Raw genomic sequence first — 17133 nt, 5'->3', positions numbered from 1 at the left:
CACCCCAAATGCACTGAGAATACACACAGATAACAATGGCAAAGTGAAAAGCTAGTGTGGCAATAGAGACAAAGTGCCTTATCACGCCTTTAAGAGTAAGTGGATAAACAGACTTTCTCTACTATATATAAAACAAGATTGGCAATGATAAAAAGACATTGCCATGGCGACGGTGGTTGTTGTCTTAATTTTATTGTACCCTGCTTAGGGCACTGATGGGTGGTGCTGTTCATAAGGAATTTCTAACGAAAATGGCCGATGATTGCCTGTTCTGCTACAAATACAAATACAAACACATACACAGACAACGACAGAACAACTATATTCTACCATACCCCACCACCAGAACGAGCATCGATTTCATCACAGTCTGACAACTAAAAACAGCCCACTGATTAGGTTTCCACCATACACGATTCTACTCTGATAGGACTGCTGTTTTCATTAACAGACACACACTGTTTAAGATAAGAACAATATTACTGTAGATCTGACGCACAAATATGTTCTGTTATGTAAATATCAGTGTATTGTTTGTATACCTAGGGCCTCTCTGAAAATCAGTGCCAAGCCATTGAGGGATCTACCCTAGTAAAAGAACAAGAAATAAATAGATAGATCTTAGTGGTCTTGCATACATAAGCCTGACACATCTGTTTGACAGATGTGGCTGCCTGTCTAGGTTTTCTAGGACGAATGTCCCCAGGGGGGGCTGCATGGCTTTCTATCCTTTGTACTGCTGACTAACATTCCGAACATTCTTATAGGCTTAAAATGCCTGTGGACAAATTTCTGTGCAATTTCTAGAATATTTGCAAACTGTACACAATACTATACCAATTGGCTCGCCACTGAGGCGTCGCCAAAAACGGAATTGGATATTTCATAAGGCCACAGCAAGTAAATTTTATGGATGACATCCTTTGCAGGGCGAGCGAACGCGCGGGCGAAAAAAAAAACAATGCGGGCAAAAGAAGACAAGGCATCAACATTTTCAAACTTGAAAGCATATGAAGAATAATTGAAGCGATAAAACGCGTTATTACAACAAGTCTTTTATCCTGCAGTATTCAATAAAACATTAACTAACACTGATGTCAACATTAAAATGATTGAATTATGGATTTAGATTCGGGTCTGTATAAACACTGAGGACGGCAGAGACAAGGTTTCCGTACACTGGGCACGGGAGTCTCCTGAGTCATGAGGCAGACTGACGGTGACTACATGTTGCTGGCTCTGCTCACTTTTACTCAGCTGAACTTCTCTAGCTCTCCGCTATTGCTGTCCTGATTGCCTGACTGAATTGCCGTGCCTTAAATTCAACCGTGTTTTTATTCTGTCTTCAACATAAACATTAGTGGCCTCGATCGTGTGGCGCAAGTAGTAGAGCGCGCGGCTGTCAAACAATGGAACCCGGGATCTAATCCCAGGTTGTGCCCAGAGACATGTCCGAACTTGCGCCCCGACGTTGTGCCCTTGGGAAAGGCACTTAACACAACTTTCCACACTTCACTCAGGTGTAAATGAGTACCTAGATCATCTAGGGTTAGGGACGTCCCTAGGATAGGACGTTAAATGGAGGTCCCGTGTTTGGGGAGAGCCACACCCCCGCGCACGTAAAAGAACTTACCACACCTTTCGAAAAAGAGTAGGGGCATGCCCCGGTGTGCGATGGTCCAAATCCTTCTGTCTGGAGTTGGTGATTCACAACAAATCACCCGAATGGAGGCCTGGCGAACATCCATCTCGTATCAACCATACGGTGATTTACATCATTCACCCTGTTATCGAGTTTGTTAGCAGTTCACTTCATTCAAGAACAACACATCGGATTACACGTTGTTGATAATAATGGCACAGCAATTCCAGACTATATTACAAGTTTGGCATGGGGGCTGCACTGTGTCTTCATGTAAGTTGGTGACGATTAGCAATCTTATTACAGCTTGCATACACAATAATTGTACAACGCATTTGTACGGAGTTTTCACCATTCTTACATGTGACAATACCTTTCTATGGCATCTAGAATTTTTTTGCGATAGAACTGACAGTAGTTTGCAACATATTTGTTACTATTTTCGGTATATTGACCATTGCCGAAGGGAAAGAGAAATCTTTCAAAATCAGGCGAAAATCAATGCGCGCGTTGATGTCATCCATAAAATTTACTTGCTGTGGCCTATGTATTGTATGATTATCCCTCCGTATGTTACGTTCGCAAGGAAATGGCTGCAATACCGGCGGCACTGGCTGATAAGGACCAACTCTTTACCTGTTTGTTTTGGACTTCAAGACTCTCGAGTTGTGAGAGTGCCATAATTCCCTGCTTGAAATAACATTTTACATCGCCACGTTGCTATTTCTTGGTGTAATGGTGTAAGTTCAAAGTCATAACAGCGTCTTAATATGATTTCTTCCAAAGATGTTCAGCGATGGTGTTGATTGTGGGCCATCAGGGGAAATCTTTAAGGTATGGGAGTCTTCATATGACTGAATGTTGGTGATTTTTTCATACATAGCATTACATGATATAACATAACATAACATAACATAACATGACATGACATGACATGACGTAACGTAACGTAACGTAACGTAACGTAACATAACATAACATAACATAACATAACATAACATACTAGAGTAAACTCGAAGTATGCACGATATTTAACGTAAACCTTGTGCAACAAGTTGACTATTTTCAGCCAATAGTCTCAAGTATTCTCTGCTGATACAATATATTCATGGCAAACACTCTGGTAGACTCGTAGGAAATGGTAAATCTCACTTGAACGTCACATTAACCACGACCATCTGTGCTGTTCTCTAAGTTAGTGGCAAAAATTCAGTATAAATAACGGTGCCAATGCCAGGTTCTTTCACTCTACGGCCGATTCTACAACGTGTTGAGCGACTCCAAACAAGATGATCTGGCTTCTGTGTGTCCTTTCTCTGGCGTCCTACGCCAAGGGTAAGTTCGTTCTTCGGATTGTCGTTCTTGGTCTAAGTCACAGTACCCGATGGTATCACGCATATTTTGACACGATGCATTTAAAAGAAAGCACATCCCATTGGTAAGATTCTCGTTCCACAATTTATGCTTCCTTCACATTTGCACCGGTGCCCGTAGGAGGTGTAGTCCCGGCCGGGCCCCGAAGCCACAAATTTGTCCCATGGGTACCTCTCGGTGTTCTCACAATTATCCAACGGTGTCTATTTCTTACCGGGTCCCGGTTTGATTCTAACTCCGAGTTTAGAAAATTCGGGGCTCGACCGTTGTTGGAGAATGTCTTATATTTTTCGATTTTCAAAACAGCGTCATTCTTTCAATGTTAATCCTAACGATGTTAAATGTGCAACTATTGTATCACTTGTTCTACTTCTTACCTGGTCCTTTTAAAAAGATATCAGTGTGACCTTTATACAGTATTTACTTTCACTGCAGGCAAAGAAGTATAGTAGGCAAAGGATTTGATTGACACAAAGGATATTGTAACAACTTCAAATAAAATCAGTGTGTTGACTCGCTGCTGCCGCAACTGGTAAGAGTTTAAAACAGACACTTTTTATATTTACAGCCCAAAGTTGTGGTGGAACTTTCACCACTTCTAGTGGCACAGCGGCCTCGCCCAACTACCCAAACAGCTACGGCAACGACATGAGCTGTGAGTACATCTTCCCTGCTAACGGACAGCTGCTGCAGATCACCTTCAACAGCTTCCAATTGGAGGCAGCCAGCTCCTGGACCGGCAGCTGCTACGACAAAGTCGCGTGTTACGAAGGGAACAACCTCCTTGGTACGCTTTAATGACTTGTTACACGTACACATGTACACCAGAGAAGTAGCAATCTTGACAATCCTAGTAATCTACAACTGGTAGTAGTCTAACAGTTGAGCCCCTAGTTCCAACGAGTTGCTTACTGCGAGACTACGGTTCAATTCTAGGTCAGGACATCTTGGTTGGGGCTGTACTTTTTTTTCGGAAGGGACGTAAAAATGGGGGTCCCGTGTTTGAGGAGGTGCCTCGAGCATGTTCAATGGGAATGTCTAGCTACCCTGCTACTAAAACAGCAAGGCCCACAAACTTAACAACCTGAAAAAAAGGAGCGGACGATCATACACATGAACACCAATATTGACTGTGCTGAAAAAAGCGCTAGGCGTGGGAGCTCTCTACCGTACTAGAAGCCGGTACTGAACAGCCGATGGTACTGTAACCGTCCTTTGTTCACTTTAGGAGAGCACTGCGGGTCTGACACCCCGGGCACCATCATAACCCGATCGGAAGTTCGCGTCGTCTTTTCCACCGACTACAGCGTCGCAGCTTCCGGATTCTCCCTTTCGTTCAGCCGCGGCGGTGAGATCGTCACCACAACCACCCTCCCCCCTCCCACCTTCGCTCCTGTTGTTCCCGGTGAGTTCACATCAACTACGATAGTTATGAGACGTTTAGGCCTTGTTGATTTGATCTGAAGGAGTATTATAAATAGAGTTGCACGTTGGCAGCTACAACTCACGACCCCATTGCTGCATTGGTATGTGACTTGCCATATCGTCTGCTAGGTTACCCGAGATGATGCACGTTGTATTTTGTTCTACAACATAACAGCGTTTATCGTTAATGTAATGTTTTAAGAACACCCCTATCAAGATCATTTTGGTGCATATGTCAGAAATTTGGCATGTCGGTAGTTGAAGCGGGTATCAAACACCTTAGCCACACCGCAAACACCATGATTACATCACGAAGGATTGTGTCCTATACGGACTTTTGTTCATAGTTTGGTTTAATTGACTGACGTACAAATACATACAGCCTTGGTTGCCTAACTAGCCATAAGCTATGCATCAAGGATAACCTTCAGTTTATCTCCACATGGGGGTTCTACATGACTAGACAGGCAGGAATTCGTTTACCAGCTGCAGATGTCTTCATGGGTGTAAATCGAAAATCGGTCCGTCGTCCATGACCTACCTGTCATGACCGTACCTCACTGCAGGCTCGTGCGGAACACCTGCCATCCAGCCCCGCAGCTCGGAGATGCTGAGGTACGACCAGGCCCAGGGCCGCATCGTCAATGGAGACGACGCCACCCCCCACAGCTGGCCCTGGCAGGTGTCTCTGCAGGTGAGAAACATGGGGCACTATCGAGCTAAAAAAAACTTTGTCGAACCTTAACTTGTGATGCTAGTACATTCATAACCTTTTCCATCAATAAGCCATCGATAAGCTTGATTTATCATCTTGACTGTTCGATGAATCAAGAAAGAAGAATAAAGCATTTTTTCGAATTTGCTACCTAAGTGACTGATTAGAGAATTACTAATTGTTAATTTGTTCATCATTTTTCCAGACGTCCACAGACTGGCACTACTGCGGTGGTTCTCTTGTGAACGAGAACTGGGTCGTCACTGCAGCTCACTGTGACCCCAGGTAAGTCCCCTCTTCCTGAATTTCCACTAAATGCAGGAGCGTCATCTGTGAGTAAAACGGCCGTGTGCATCTAGCTTGCCAATATTGTGTCCTAGCATTGCTCAAATCCCTTTTTTGTCGTCTTTTGCAGCCTTTCCGGTGACTACGTCGTCCTGGGAGAGCACGACAGGGGCAGTAGCACCGAGTCCACCCAGCGCCTGCGCATTGCCACCAAGATCTGCCACCCTCAGTACAACTCCAACACCATCGACTACGACATCTGCCTGCTGAAGCTGGCCACCCCCGCCGTGATGAGTGACAAGGTCCACCCCGTCTGTCTGGGAAACTACGGCGATGAGGGCTCCTTCCCGGGAGGGATGAACTGCTACACTTCTGGCTGGGGAAAGACATCTGCCTCTTGTGAGTGGCCTCTATAACTTGGTGCTGTTTCAACATCATCATCATCATCATCATTCTCGCAGCATTTCAGTGCTTTGCACTGTGGTGGGCCGTCATTAGCCATACTTGTCAAAGTTAAACTGTATGTTTCCATTCTTTTCATCTCCATGAAAGATCCCCATTGGGTGTGTGTGTGTGTGTGTGTGTGTGTGTGTGTGTGTGTGTGTGTGTGTGTGTGTGTCTGTTTGCGTTTCCGGACGATTGTAGGCAGCATAACTCAAAAACCTCTGGATAGATTATAATGATATTTGGTATGTGGGTAGGTATTAGGAAGACGAAAGTCAAGGTTGATTTTGGACCCCCTGGTATGTGATCTTGGTACTGCAGCGGAACTTCTGTATTTGGTATCTTTTGACCTGGACATGCTATGGTCTTGATATTTTGGTGGCAGATAGCTTGTAATGTAAGAAAGAAGTGGTGTAGGTTTGGGCCCCCTTGCCCTGGAACTGCAGGGACGTTTTTGTCAAAATCTTCCAAGGAGGATAACTGAACAAAGGAACGACGGATGTCCTTGATATTTAGTATGCAGGTAAATCATGCAAATTGGGACTTAATCTATGCTTGCAGTGTTTTCCATTATAGGACTGAAATATATGTAACATATGTAGGCAGGGAAAACATAAACAGATTAATTACGCAAATAGATTCCTGATTTGCATAATCAATGCAAAAGCGCCATAAGTGGTAAATGACTGGACTGCCAATATTGCGACATGTTAAGTTAGTTAAAGTTGTACATATGACCAAGCATATATTATGTAAATGTGTAAGTAATTTGCATAATGAGAATAGTTCATGGAGATATGAGGTCTCCGAACTCTTGTTTACCTATTGTTTAAACTTTGCCTTGAACTGTCAATCTGAAGCTGAAAAACGTCAAAAGACTGTGCCTATCATTGGTTGGAGTGTCTACTTCACAGTAACGATTGTACACCCCTGTTCCCCAGCCTCCACCACCCCTAACATCCTGCAGCAGGCAATGATCCCCTTGGTCAGCACCTCTCAGTGCCAGTCTGCCTGGGGAAGTGTCAACACTATCACTGACCGCATGATCTGCGCAGGAGCCGATGGCGCCACCTCATGCATGGTGAGTCTGAAACGTTGTACCTTTTCTATGTGATAAGGGCATCATTTAAGTCTCACGAACATGCAAATAAGGCAGTCTCATGAACATGCAAATGACACCGGTCGAGTCACAAATATCTCAAATCAGTAGAGTTTTCTATATAATTGCTCTCAACGCTTAGCCTGTAACTCTTCAAGACAAATCTTCGGTGTCAGGGGCACTCAGCAAGGAAGAATGTGTTTCTTTCAAAGCAAGCACCAGTCACTGCACACATTTGCAGTTCTTACAAATGTTCAGAACTTTGTACAATACCCTATAAGTACCTTTGCTATTACCGTCGATGTCTTCATGCCGCCAGAACCAGTAGCAAAGATGTATGCATGGTTATGTATGTAAGATTCCTGCTGATGCGCATTGCCTAAGCTGACTTTTGAAGGTTTCCCTTATTTCGTGCCCCCCAGGGTGACTCCGGTGGCCCACTGGTGTGTCATAAGGTCGGCACCTAGAACCTGGTGGGAGTTGTGTCCTGGGGAAGTTCCCAGTGTACCACACGGCATCGTGCTTGTCCCTAGGCCCTGTCTCAACCGATTTCTAACGTTTTCTCTTTATGTCTTGTCCCCCAGGGTGACTCCGGCGTTTTCCTTATTTCGTGTCCCCCAGCGTGACTCCGGCGGCCCGCTGGTGTGTCAGAAGGACGGCGCTTGGAATCTGGTGGGAGTTGTGTCCTGGGGAAGCTCCCAGTGTACCACACGGCATCGTACTTGTCCCTAGACCCTGTTTCAACCTGTTTCTAACGTTTTCCTTTATTTCGTGTCCCCCAGGGTGACTCCGGCGGTCCGCTGGTGTGTCAGAAGGACGGTGCCTGGAACCTGGTGGGAGTTGTGTCCTGGGGAAGCTCCCAGTGTACCACACGGCATCGTGCTTGTCCCTAGGCCCTGTTTCAACCGGTTTCTAACGTTTTCCTTTATTTCGTGTCCCCCAGGGTGACTCCGGTGGCCCGCTTGTGTGTCAGAAGGGCGGTGCCTGGAACCTGGTGGGAGTTGAGTCCTGGGGAAGCTCCCAGTGTACCACACGGCATCGTGCTTGTCCCTAGGCCATGTCTCAACCGATTTCTAACGTTTTCCTCATTTCGTGCCCCCCAGGGTGACTCCGGTGGCCCGCTTGTGTGTCAGAAGGACGGTGCCTGGAACCTGGTGGGAGTTGTGTCCTGGGGAAGCTCCCAGTGTACCACACGGCACCGTGCTTGTCCCTAGACCCTGATTCAACCGGTTTCTAACGTTTTCCTTTATTTTGTGTCCCCCAGGGTGACTCCGGCGGCCCGCTTGTGTGTCAGAAGGACGGTGCCAGGAACCTGGTGGGAGTTGTGTCCTGGGGAAGCTCCCAGTGTACCACACGGCATCGTGCTTGTCCCTAGGCCATGTCTCAACCGATTTCTAACGTTTTCCTTATTTCGTGCCCCCCAGGGTGACTCCGGTGGCCCGCTTGTGTGTCAGAAGGGCGGTGCCTGGAACCTGGTGGGAGTTGTGTCCTGGGGAAGCTCCCAGTGTACCACACGGCATCGTTCTTGTCCCTAGACCCTGATTCAACCGGTTTTTGACGTTTTCCTTTATTTCGTGTCCCCCAGGGTGACTCCGGCGGCCCGCTTGTGTGTCAGAAGGACGGTGCCTGGACCATGGTGGGAGTTGTGTCCTGGGGAAGCTCCCAGTGTACCGCACGGCACCGTGCTTGTCCCTAGACCCTGATTCAACCGGTTTCTAACGTTTTCCTTTATTTTGTGTCCCCCAGGGTGACTCCGGCGGCCCGCTGGTGTGTCAGAAGGATGGTGCCTGGACCATGGTGGGAGTTGTGTCCTGGGGAAGCTCCCAGTGCAGCACCTCCACCCCTGCCGTGTACGCTCGCGTCACCAACCTCCGCCAGTGGCTGGACACCACCATGTCCCGCAACTAAGCCGCGACTCACGCCGTTCCCTCTCAGCAACGTATCTACCGAGTCTACCCTGTATGAAATCACATAGACCATAGAAGAAGTCTTCTTTTCAGTCAGGGACGATAAAGTTGGTCATGCGGAACGTTGTATTGCCATTGGTTGATAGCAACGTAATCAAAAAGAAATTCGTCGTTTAGATTCAATAAAGCTCATCATGCACGATATTTGGATCTCTATCTTTTTCTTTTACAATATCTATCACATTTCTATACCTGTTACGTCTCAAACCATGTCCAGATTAGAGCGGTGATCCGTATGGTAACTTTGTAAACAACATATCCGCGAAGGAACGGGCCATACTACGACAAACCTACGACCACATATTTGTAGGATACTCTCTGCAGGGTGCAGTTCCCCAAAAATGATGCTGTAGATATTTCGCCTTTACATGATCCAGAGTAGGCTTTTGGGAACAATCATGGCTAAATTTGAAGCATTTGGATATGATTTGAAAGATGTCCACCCCAATGCATTTATAATCTACAATACTGACGTTACTCTAAGGACCATATGAAATACATCTGAGCGTCGGCTTTCTTCCTAGATTATGATTATATAAAACAGTGACTACAAGAGGATATAGCTAGGTGTTCTTTAGCCACATATTTTGGGTACCCCAGTAGACGAGCGTTTGCGGTTTCCACAGAAACAAATGTAACATCAAGCATACTAACTCTTAGTGGATAAGAAAGTTCTTCGTACACAACTAAGTTCTTTATTCAAGCCGAAGTTTCAGTGGCCGTCTATCCCCTTCCTCATTACAATACTAACTGGTTCTAGTTCACTACTATACTACTATATGGCTTCCGTCGGTCAGTATTGACCATGGTAAAATCCTAATTCACAACAGCCCTACATCATCGACTAAACAGCCCTATACGAGAATGGCAGTCTCTGCATGCCACAAAGATCACATCTAGATGTGATCTCTGTAAGCGGACTCAGTTCTGTTGCAAAGCTCTTTTCTGCGGATCCGCTTTTCTTCTGCGCTGTGCATCAGTCTGGCTTCTCACGATTTCAACTGTCTGGGCAGTGTGCTTCTCCACCTGGAACGGTCCCTTGCAAGGTCATCCGATTGCTCCGTATCAATATCTAGAGCCTTCAAGTCCCTCTTGCAGACATCTTTGAAACGCAGCTGTGGCCTCCCGGTACGTCTCTTTCCTGAGATCAGTTCTCCGTAGAGTAGGTTTTTGGGGATTCGGCCATCCTCCATGCGTCGGACGTGGCCTAGCCAGTTTTAGTTCGCACTATCAATATGTATGTGTAAATTCTTTACGTTTGTTACCGCATCTGTTAGCAGCGACACCTAGCTGCAGTGCCAGCTAGAACAGTCATGAGGAAGGTCGCCGAAACGTCGTCATGAATAAAACACTTTGTTGTAAACAAATAACTTTGTTATCCAGTGACGTACTAAACTGATGAAACTATTCACGGATGCTGATTCTTAGCTACATAGTACAAAGACGTAACAAGAAAGAGAAAGACAAGACAGTAGAAAACATACAGGCGTTCAGAAGATTTGAGAGTTGAACCAAGCTCTACTGTAGAAGAACCTTTGATGGAGGAAAGTCACCATACAATGTCATAGAATGTTTTTATATCACTGTCCATGTATTTCTCAATATATACCATGGTCATGTAATCCATCCTGAGTACCAGCCTCCGTAATTAGCAAGGGACAAGAATTGAGCCAGCGGTCACTACGGAGGCTGGTACTGAGGCTACACGTAATCAACAAAGATAGACAACAAGTGCCGATACAGTTAACTATTCATTCATACGGTCGACATAATGCTCGGGTACATTCTTATTAATGTTTGTGGGCAAGGGACAGTTTTTTGTTTGGCTTCGAATTCCAATGCCTCACAACAAACTTTAACGAACAATCGTTGAATTCCAATAGATTCTGTCTACTGTTACCAGAAATGTGCACACACACATACACGCAGCTTGAAAGCTCAAGATGTGGTGGAGCACCTTTCCATATTGCACAGTTGTCTAGGGGATGTGCTTGATAGATATCAGCTTCCCTATTTATTATGTATTATGAGCCGTAAAGAAACGGTATTAATCCATTGTGGTGTCTTAGAGAATACACACATAACAATGGCAAAGTTAAGAGCTAGATGGTAAGAGCTAGTGCCTTATTAAGCCTTTAAGAGTAAGTAGATAAACAGACTTTCTCTATATACAAAAAAAGAATTGGAGACGTTTCATAAGTATTGCATAATTATCCCTCCGTATGTTACGTTCGCAAGGAAATGGCAGTAGTTCCGGTAGCACTGGCTGATAAGGCCCGCTCCATACCTGTTTGTTTTGGGACTTCAAGACTCTTGAGTTATAAGAGGGCCGTAATTCTCTGCTTAAGATAACATCGCCACGTGGTTTTTGTCTTCACTGGCGTAAGTTCAAGGTCATAAAAGCATCTTTACCTGGTTTGTTCCAAAGATGTTCAGCGGTGTCTTGATTGTGGAATATCAGAAGGAATATGGGAGTCTTCAAATGACTGAATGTTGGGGATCATTTCAAGATGTATTGTTAGTCGTTGCCATTATTCATCCTACACGGAAAAGTGTGAGTATGTGGTATGCTCTATTGACCGATACAAAAGCAACCGCGCAATTTGTATGGTACAACATAACACAACACAGTATAACACAGCATAGCACGGCACAACACAACAACACAGCACAACACAACACAACACAACACAACACAACACAGCACAACACAAAACAATATAACACAACACAAAACAAAACAGCACAACACAGCACAGCACAACACAACATAAGTTGGCTATTTTAAGCTTACATTGCTCAAGTACTCTCTTCTGATACAATATATCAATATATTCTCAGAAATAACAAGTTGGTAAACACTCCTATAGAATGATAAATCTAACTTAAAAGTCACATTAACCACGACCATCTGGGCTGTTCTCTGGGTTACTACCACGGATTCTGTATAAATAACGGCGCCAATGCTAGGTTCTTTCATCACTCGACGGCCCATTCTACAACGTGTTGAGCGACTCCAAGCAAGATGATCTGGTTTCTGTGCATCCTTTCCCTGGCGTCCTACGTCAAGGGTAAGATTGTTTGTTGTTATCTCCTTTCTTCAAGTTATGGTTTTGTCGTACTGAGACAGTACTCATATACTTCTTACTTATCATCATTGAAATATAACCATCTAGCAAGGCAAAAAACGAAATTTCCTTCCCTTATTATTGTTGTTGTTCAATTATGTTATTATATTGGTGGAATTATGTTAGTATATGCCTAGTGGCACATAATTCAGCAAGTTTTCTTGCTGTTTCTGTTAATTCTGTAACAGGGCCTTTTTTACAGGGAGGGGTTGCTAGCTCTTCTCCGTGCATTAACGTGCTCGAGGCACCTTCTGTGTTCATACATAAGCTTGCTGTTTGAAAATGCAACACGGTAATGCTTTAATAGGTCTCGATTCAAAAATAGGGTCCCGCCAGGTAGTTCAAGGGCTGTTTTTTGGCGTGACTCTACGTATAAGTGGCCCCGTGCACGTGGGACACCTTGCGGTTGCCGGGCTATTTCTGGGTCCGTTCGGCCATCGCACGGTGACTTTAACTTGGACTTAAATTCAACGCGGGACCCGGTAGAAATAGATGCTTTGTAGTATGTTCTTCTGTTCTTTGCATATTGTTTTCTTCATGTTAATGTGAAAATGCAATAAAAAAAAATAGATGCCGTGGGCTAATCGTGCGAGCACCGGGAGATATCCCCGCGGTACCTGGCGGTACACAGATACACTGACGCAATGTTCTTCTGTGTTATCTACAGCCCAAACCTGCGGAACACCCGCCATCCAGGCTCACCAGTCCAGGCGGCTGGTGTACGACCCCTATCAGGCGCGTATCGTTGGAGGAGCCGAGGCCGTCCCACACAGCTGGCCCTGGCAGGTGTCTCTTCAGGTAAAACTACAAATTTTCTGTTTTTCAATTGCATTTTCAATATGACACAGTTTTATTTGCAATGATTGGGCCAAATTTGCATCGGTGACCTCACGATTAGCTCACGGCGTCTATTTGTTAGGGGTCCCGTGTTGATTTTAACTCCGAGCAAAAAGATAGCCTGGGGGCCGCAGGGTGTCTGCCGGGGCCACGTAATGGTCACGCCCGACAGTGCGGAAACAGCCCGTAAAACCGCCGGGTATTTAACGGGCTTTTCTGCACTTTCGGGTGGATCCCAGATCAATGGCTGTTCGCCTATGTTTTGTTTTCTCCGATGATAACTCTTCGTTTTTCCATCATCATTTTCCCAGACTTCTACAGGCTGGCACTACTGCGGTGGTTCCCTTCTGAACGAAGAATGGGTGGTCACGGCAGCGCACTGTGATCCCAGGTACAGTCACGCTTATGCCCCCCCTCTCACTGGACCCGCGGCACGCTGGCGGCGTCGCTGTGGCCGATCAAATTGACAAAGCACTCAAGAAATGTCATCGACAAAAAAGGAATCTTTGTAAGCTTCGTGTGTTTTGTCGTCTTTTTGTATTCTCCAAGCAGAGGTTTCGGTCGAGTGGTGTAGTAGTGGTTTTTTGCTCGACCGAAACCACTGCTTGGACAATAGTCTTTTTGATGATATTTGTACGTTTTGAATGATATTCCTTTTATAAAGTCAAGGGAAACACAAATCCAGTTTAGGACGCAGCGACACCGCCAGCGTACCACGGGTCCAGTGAGAGGGGGGCTTAATGCTATGGTCCCAATTGAGCAGGTGCACATCATTTGTACAATCTGGCTTTTGTACAAATGATGTGTCCATCACGAGAAAATAATTGTTTATGAAGCCTTTTGTGACTCATATTATAAACCTATCTCTATGTCCTAGAAGAAAGTTATCGTCCCATTTGCATTGCTCACATCCCTTATTGTCGTTTGCAGCATTTCCTCTGATTACGTCATCCTGGGAGAGCACGACAGGGGCAGCGGTGCCGAGGACATCCAGCGCGTGCGCATCTCCCAGAAGTTGTGCCATGCGCAGTACGACGACAGCACCATCGACTACGACATCTGCCTGCTGAAGCTGGCCACCCCCGCCATGATGAGTGACAAGGTCCACCCCGTCTGTCTGGCAGACTCCGGGGACGAGGAGTCCTTCCCGGCCGGGACGCGCTGCATGGTCTCCGGTTGGGGATTGCTGCGGTCCAACCGTGAGTCTGTTTATTATCTACATGAAAATGGAAATATTATTTTTATCTCCATGAAATATGGAGATGTTGTTTTGGGTGTGTCTGTGTGTGTGTCTGTGTGTGTGTGTGTGTGCGCGCGCGCGCGTGTGTGTGTGTGTTTGTTTGTTTGTTTGTTTGTGTTTCCAGACTATTGTAGTCATCATAACTCAAGAACCCATGGATGGATTCTGATGATATTTGGTATGTGGGCAGGTGTTGAGAAGACGAAAGTTAAGGTCGATTTTGGGGCCCCTGGTGTGTGACCTTGGTACGACAGCAGAATTTCTGGCTTTTCTATATTTTGACGTCTGGATGGATTGCAAAGATATTTGGTATGTGGGTAGGTGTTGGGAGTACGAAGGTGCAGGTTGGTCTTGGGCCCCCTGGTATGTTACCTTGGTACTGCAGAACTTCCATTTTGTATCTTTTGACCTGAACGTGCAATGGTCCTGGTAGCAGGTAGCTTGTGGTGTAAGGAAGAAGTGCTGTAGGTTTGGACCCCCTAGCGGCTTGCTCTGGAACTGCAGAGGCGTTTTTGTCAAAATCTTCCAAGGATGATAACTGAACAAAGGAACGACCGACTTTTGCATATGTACACATCTCTAAAATCAACATGAATTACAGGACAAAGCCTACTAGTATTTGGCTTTACCCCCCCCCCCCCCCCCCAACCTGCATACCAAATATCATGGAAATCCGTTTTCCGTACAAAAACAACAACAACAAATTCTTAATGTACCCTTTCCTGTTCTCTGATTGGTAGATCAAAACACCCCTGACCTACTGCAACAGGCAGAACTCCCATTGGTGGACACCCAGACTTGTGAGAACTACTGGACCGGCTACATCACTGACCGCATGATCTGCGCAGGCGCAGAAGGAGCCTCTTCTTCTTGCATGGTAAGCACACAAATTTTGTTTGCGATCAAGCCTACATAAAGGCATCTCTACTCCTGTACATGAACGCTCATTAAGCTGTTTGGGGTCAAAGCAACAACTATAATAACGAATATCTGTTATGTGAAGTTTTGTTGTTATGTGAAGTTTTGTTACCTCCATGAAATGGGGGGGGGGGGTAGTTTCAGGCATGTTTGTGTGATCCTTTGTGTGTGCGTATCCGGCACAATCTGGATGGATTGCGATGATATTTGGTATGTGGGTAGGTGTTGTGGACGCAAAGGTCAAGGTCAATTTTGGGCCCCCTGATGGCCGACTCTGATACTGCAGCAGAACGTCCGGTTCTTGTATCTTCGCTGGTGTATCTCTGACTGTTAGTGGTTTCTTTTCTTTTGTCTTAATAGAATTCCGGATCCATGAGAATTTCTTCAGTTTGAAGACATGATAAAAATCTTACATTTCCCCCAGGGTGACTCTGGCGGCCCGCTGGTGTGTCAGAAGAAAGGTGCCAGGAACCTGGTGGGAGTTGTGTCCTGGGGAAGCTCCCAGTGTACCGCACAGCACAGTCCTAGGCCCCGTCTCAGCCGATTTCTAACGTTTCCCTTATTTTGTGTGGCCCCAGGGTGACTCCGGCGGCCCGCTGGTGTGTCAGAAGGATGGTGCCTGGAACCTGGTGGGAGTTGTGTCCTGGGAAAGCTCCCACACGGCACCGTGCTTGTCCCTAGGCCCTGTCTCAACCGATTTCTAACGTTTCCCTTATTCTGTGTACCCCAGGGTGACTTTGGCGGCCCGCGGGTGTGTCAGAAGGACGGCGCCTGGAACCTGGTGGGAGTTGTGTCCTGGGGAAGCTCCCAGTGTACCACACGGCATCGTGCTTGTCCCTAGGCCACGTCTCAACCGATTTCTAACGTTTCCCCTTTATGTCTTGTCCCCCAGGGTGACTCCGGCGGCCCGCTTGTGTGTCAGAAGGACGGCGCCTGGAACCTGGTGGGAGTTGTGTCCTGGGGAAGCTCGCGATGCACTACCTCCTACCCCGGAGTGTACGCACGCGTCACCAACCTGCGCCAGTGGATCGACAGCACCATGGCCCGCAACTGAAGCTTTCCTCCCCCCGGCCTTTTCTAGCTGTCAGTACCTTACATTGGTAAAGGCCGAAGCAAGTCTGCTAAAGACAGAGTTGAATGGGTTTGGGAAGGATTTATCGGACGTTGGTCACAATAAAAATGATTTGACTGAAGAGAGATTGGTAGTATTTTGATTTGTGTCTATGTGTCTATGAGTTTAATCAAAACTGCCCAGGAAGACCACTCAGGGGAGTGATAAAATCTGGTCTATATGGACAGGTGGTCACCCAGAATAGACAGGATTCTTAATGCTTGTGTCAACGGGAAAATTATCTTAGGGACCGCCAAAAAGTGGTCACATTGGCCAGGTGGTCCTAATGTAGGATAGTCACTTGTAAAAGTTGTAGTTTATATTCCACATCCTATTAGGTGCGCATGCCACAAAACCACCGAATTAGGAATCATATTTCACCCTAGCAGTCTAGCAGAAGGATGTAGGTGAAATATTTGCATTTGCTCACAAATGTTACATTCTAATGCCACATTATATCTAATCTCTGTGGTTATCTTTGCGAATCAGTCGAAAAGATATAACTCTTCCCGGACGCCCCGATATATTCCACATTTACATAAGTCGAAAGAGACCGAAACTTTAAGTATCAACTAACCCAAAATGCAAGGCAATAAACAATTTATCTTGGGCAGAAGCAATATTTCCAAACGAGTACATGACCTCTTTGTCAAAACATGCTTTCAGGAAAAGAATTGTATACATTATCGTCAATTAAGGCGTCACATGATTTTGGCAAGGGGGGAGGGGGACGCAGACATTGTAAGCTCGCCGTGTGAAATGAAATCCTGAGTGAAACGAGTCTACAAAGTCTAGTTCCCAACAGTACAGAGTTTCTATTTCAACGATGGAAGTAAAACGTCACATTGTTATTTCTCATTCAAGGCTATAGTAACCTAAACGGCTTATTCTCACAACAGACAACAAACAAAGAAAAGTAACGCCTTTCTCTAATTTAATCATAAATCA

General features: G+C 45.8%; 3 protein-coding genes across 9 annotated transcripts in view; 2 read left to right on the top strand and 1 right to left on the bottom strand.

Annotated features, from left to right (window-relative positions):
* LOC136423105 (chymotrypsinogen A-like) overlaps positions 1 to 17133 on the bottom strand; it is a 38184-nt gene that overhangs the window by 12778 nt on the left and 8273 nt on the right. The gene's annotated exons all lie outside the window — the stretch shown is intronic.
* On the top strand, positions 2849 to 9095 carry LOC136422955 (chymotrypsin B-like). 6 transcript variants are annotated; one of them, XM_066410889.1, is made up of 8 exons: positions 2849 to 2977; positions 3585 to 3803; positions 4245 to 4421; positions 5008 to 5135; positions 5362 to 5441; positions 5572 to 5840; positions 6827 to 6966; positions 8731 to 9095. In XM_066410889.1, exons 1-8 carry the CDS (start codon positions 2932 to 2934, stop codon positions 8890 to 8892), a joined length of 1221 nt encoding a protein of 406 aa, XP_066266986.1. In that variant the 5' UTR covers positions 2849 to 2931; the 3' UTR covers positions 8893 to 9095. The 6 variants fall into 6 exon arrangements, with proteins under 6 accessions (XP_066266986.1, XP_066266990.1, XP_066266989.1 ...); XM_066410893.1 differs by lacking the exon at positions 8731 to 9095 and adding an exon at positions 8570 to 8692; XM_066410892.1 differs by lacking the exon at positions 8731 to 9095 and adding an exon at positions 8249 to 8374.
* On the top strand, positions 11917 to 16267 carry LOC136422956 (chymotrypsinogen A-like). The gene is made up of 6 exons (XM_066410896.1): positions 11917 to 12022; positions 12747 to 12877; positions 13228 to 13307; positions 13847 to 14115; positions 14897 to 15033; positions 15967 to 16267. Exons 1-6 carry the CDS (start codon positions 11977 to 11979, stop codon positions 16126 to 16128), a joined length of 825 nt encoding a protein of 274 aa, XP_066266993.1. The 5' UTR covers positions 11917 to 11976; the 3' UTR covers positions 16129 to 16267.

The sequence above is a fragment of the Branchiostoma lanceolatum genome, chromosome 17 (genome assembly GCF_035083965.1).
Source record: "Branchiostoma lanceolatum isolate klBraLanc5 chromosome 17, klBraLanc5.hap2, whole genome shotgun sequence".
Taxonomy (NCBI): Eukaryota; Metazoa; Chordata; class Leptocardii; order Amphioxiformes; family Branchiostomatidae; genus Branchiostoma; species Branchiostoma lanceolatum.
The sequence above is the reverse complement of the archived record's forward strand: the minus strand, read 5'-3'. Positions and strand labels throughout refer to the sequence as shown.

Coding starts and splice junctions, on each gene's coding strand:
- LOC136422956 (XM_066410896.1), top strand. CDS start 11,977: ATGATCTGGTTTCTGTGCATCCTTTCCCTGGCGTCCTACGTCAAGG. Junction 12,878..13,227: donor CCTGGCAGGTGTCTCTTCAG/GTAAAACTACAA, acceptor TCATTTTCCCAG/ACTTCTACAGGCTGGCACTA. Junction 13,308..13,846: donor GCAGCGCACTGTGATCCCAG/GTACAGTCACGC, acceptor TGTCGTTTGCAG/CATTTCCTCTGATTACGTCA.
- LOC136422955 (XM_066410889.1), top strand. CDS start 2,932: ATGATCTGGCTTCTGTGTGTCCTTTCTCTGGCGTCCTACGCCAAGG. Junction 2,978..3,584: donor TCTGGCGTCCTACGCCAAGG/GTAAGTTCGTTC, acceptor TTATATTTACAG/CCCAAAGTTGTGGTGGAACT. Junction 5,841..6,826: donor GGGAAAGACATCTGCCTCTT/GTGAGTGGCCTC, acceptor CCTGTTCCCCAG/CCTCCACCACCCCTAACATC.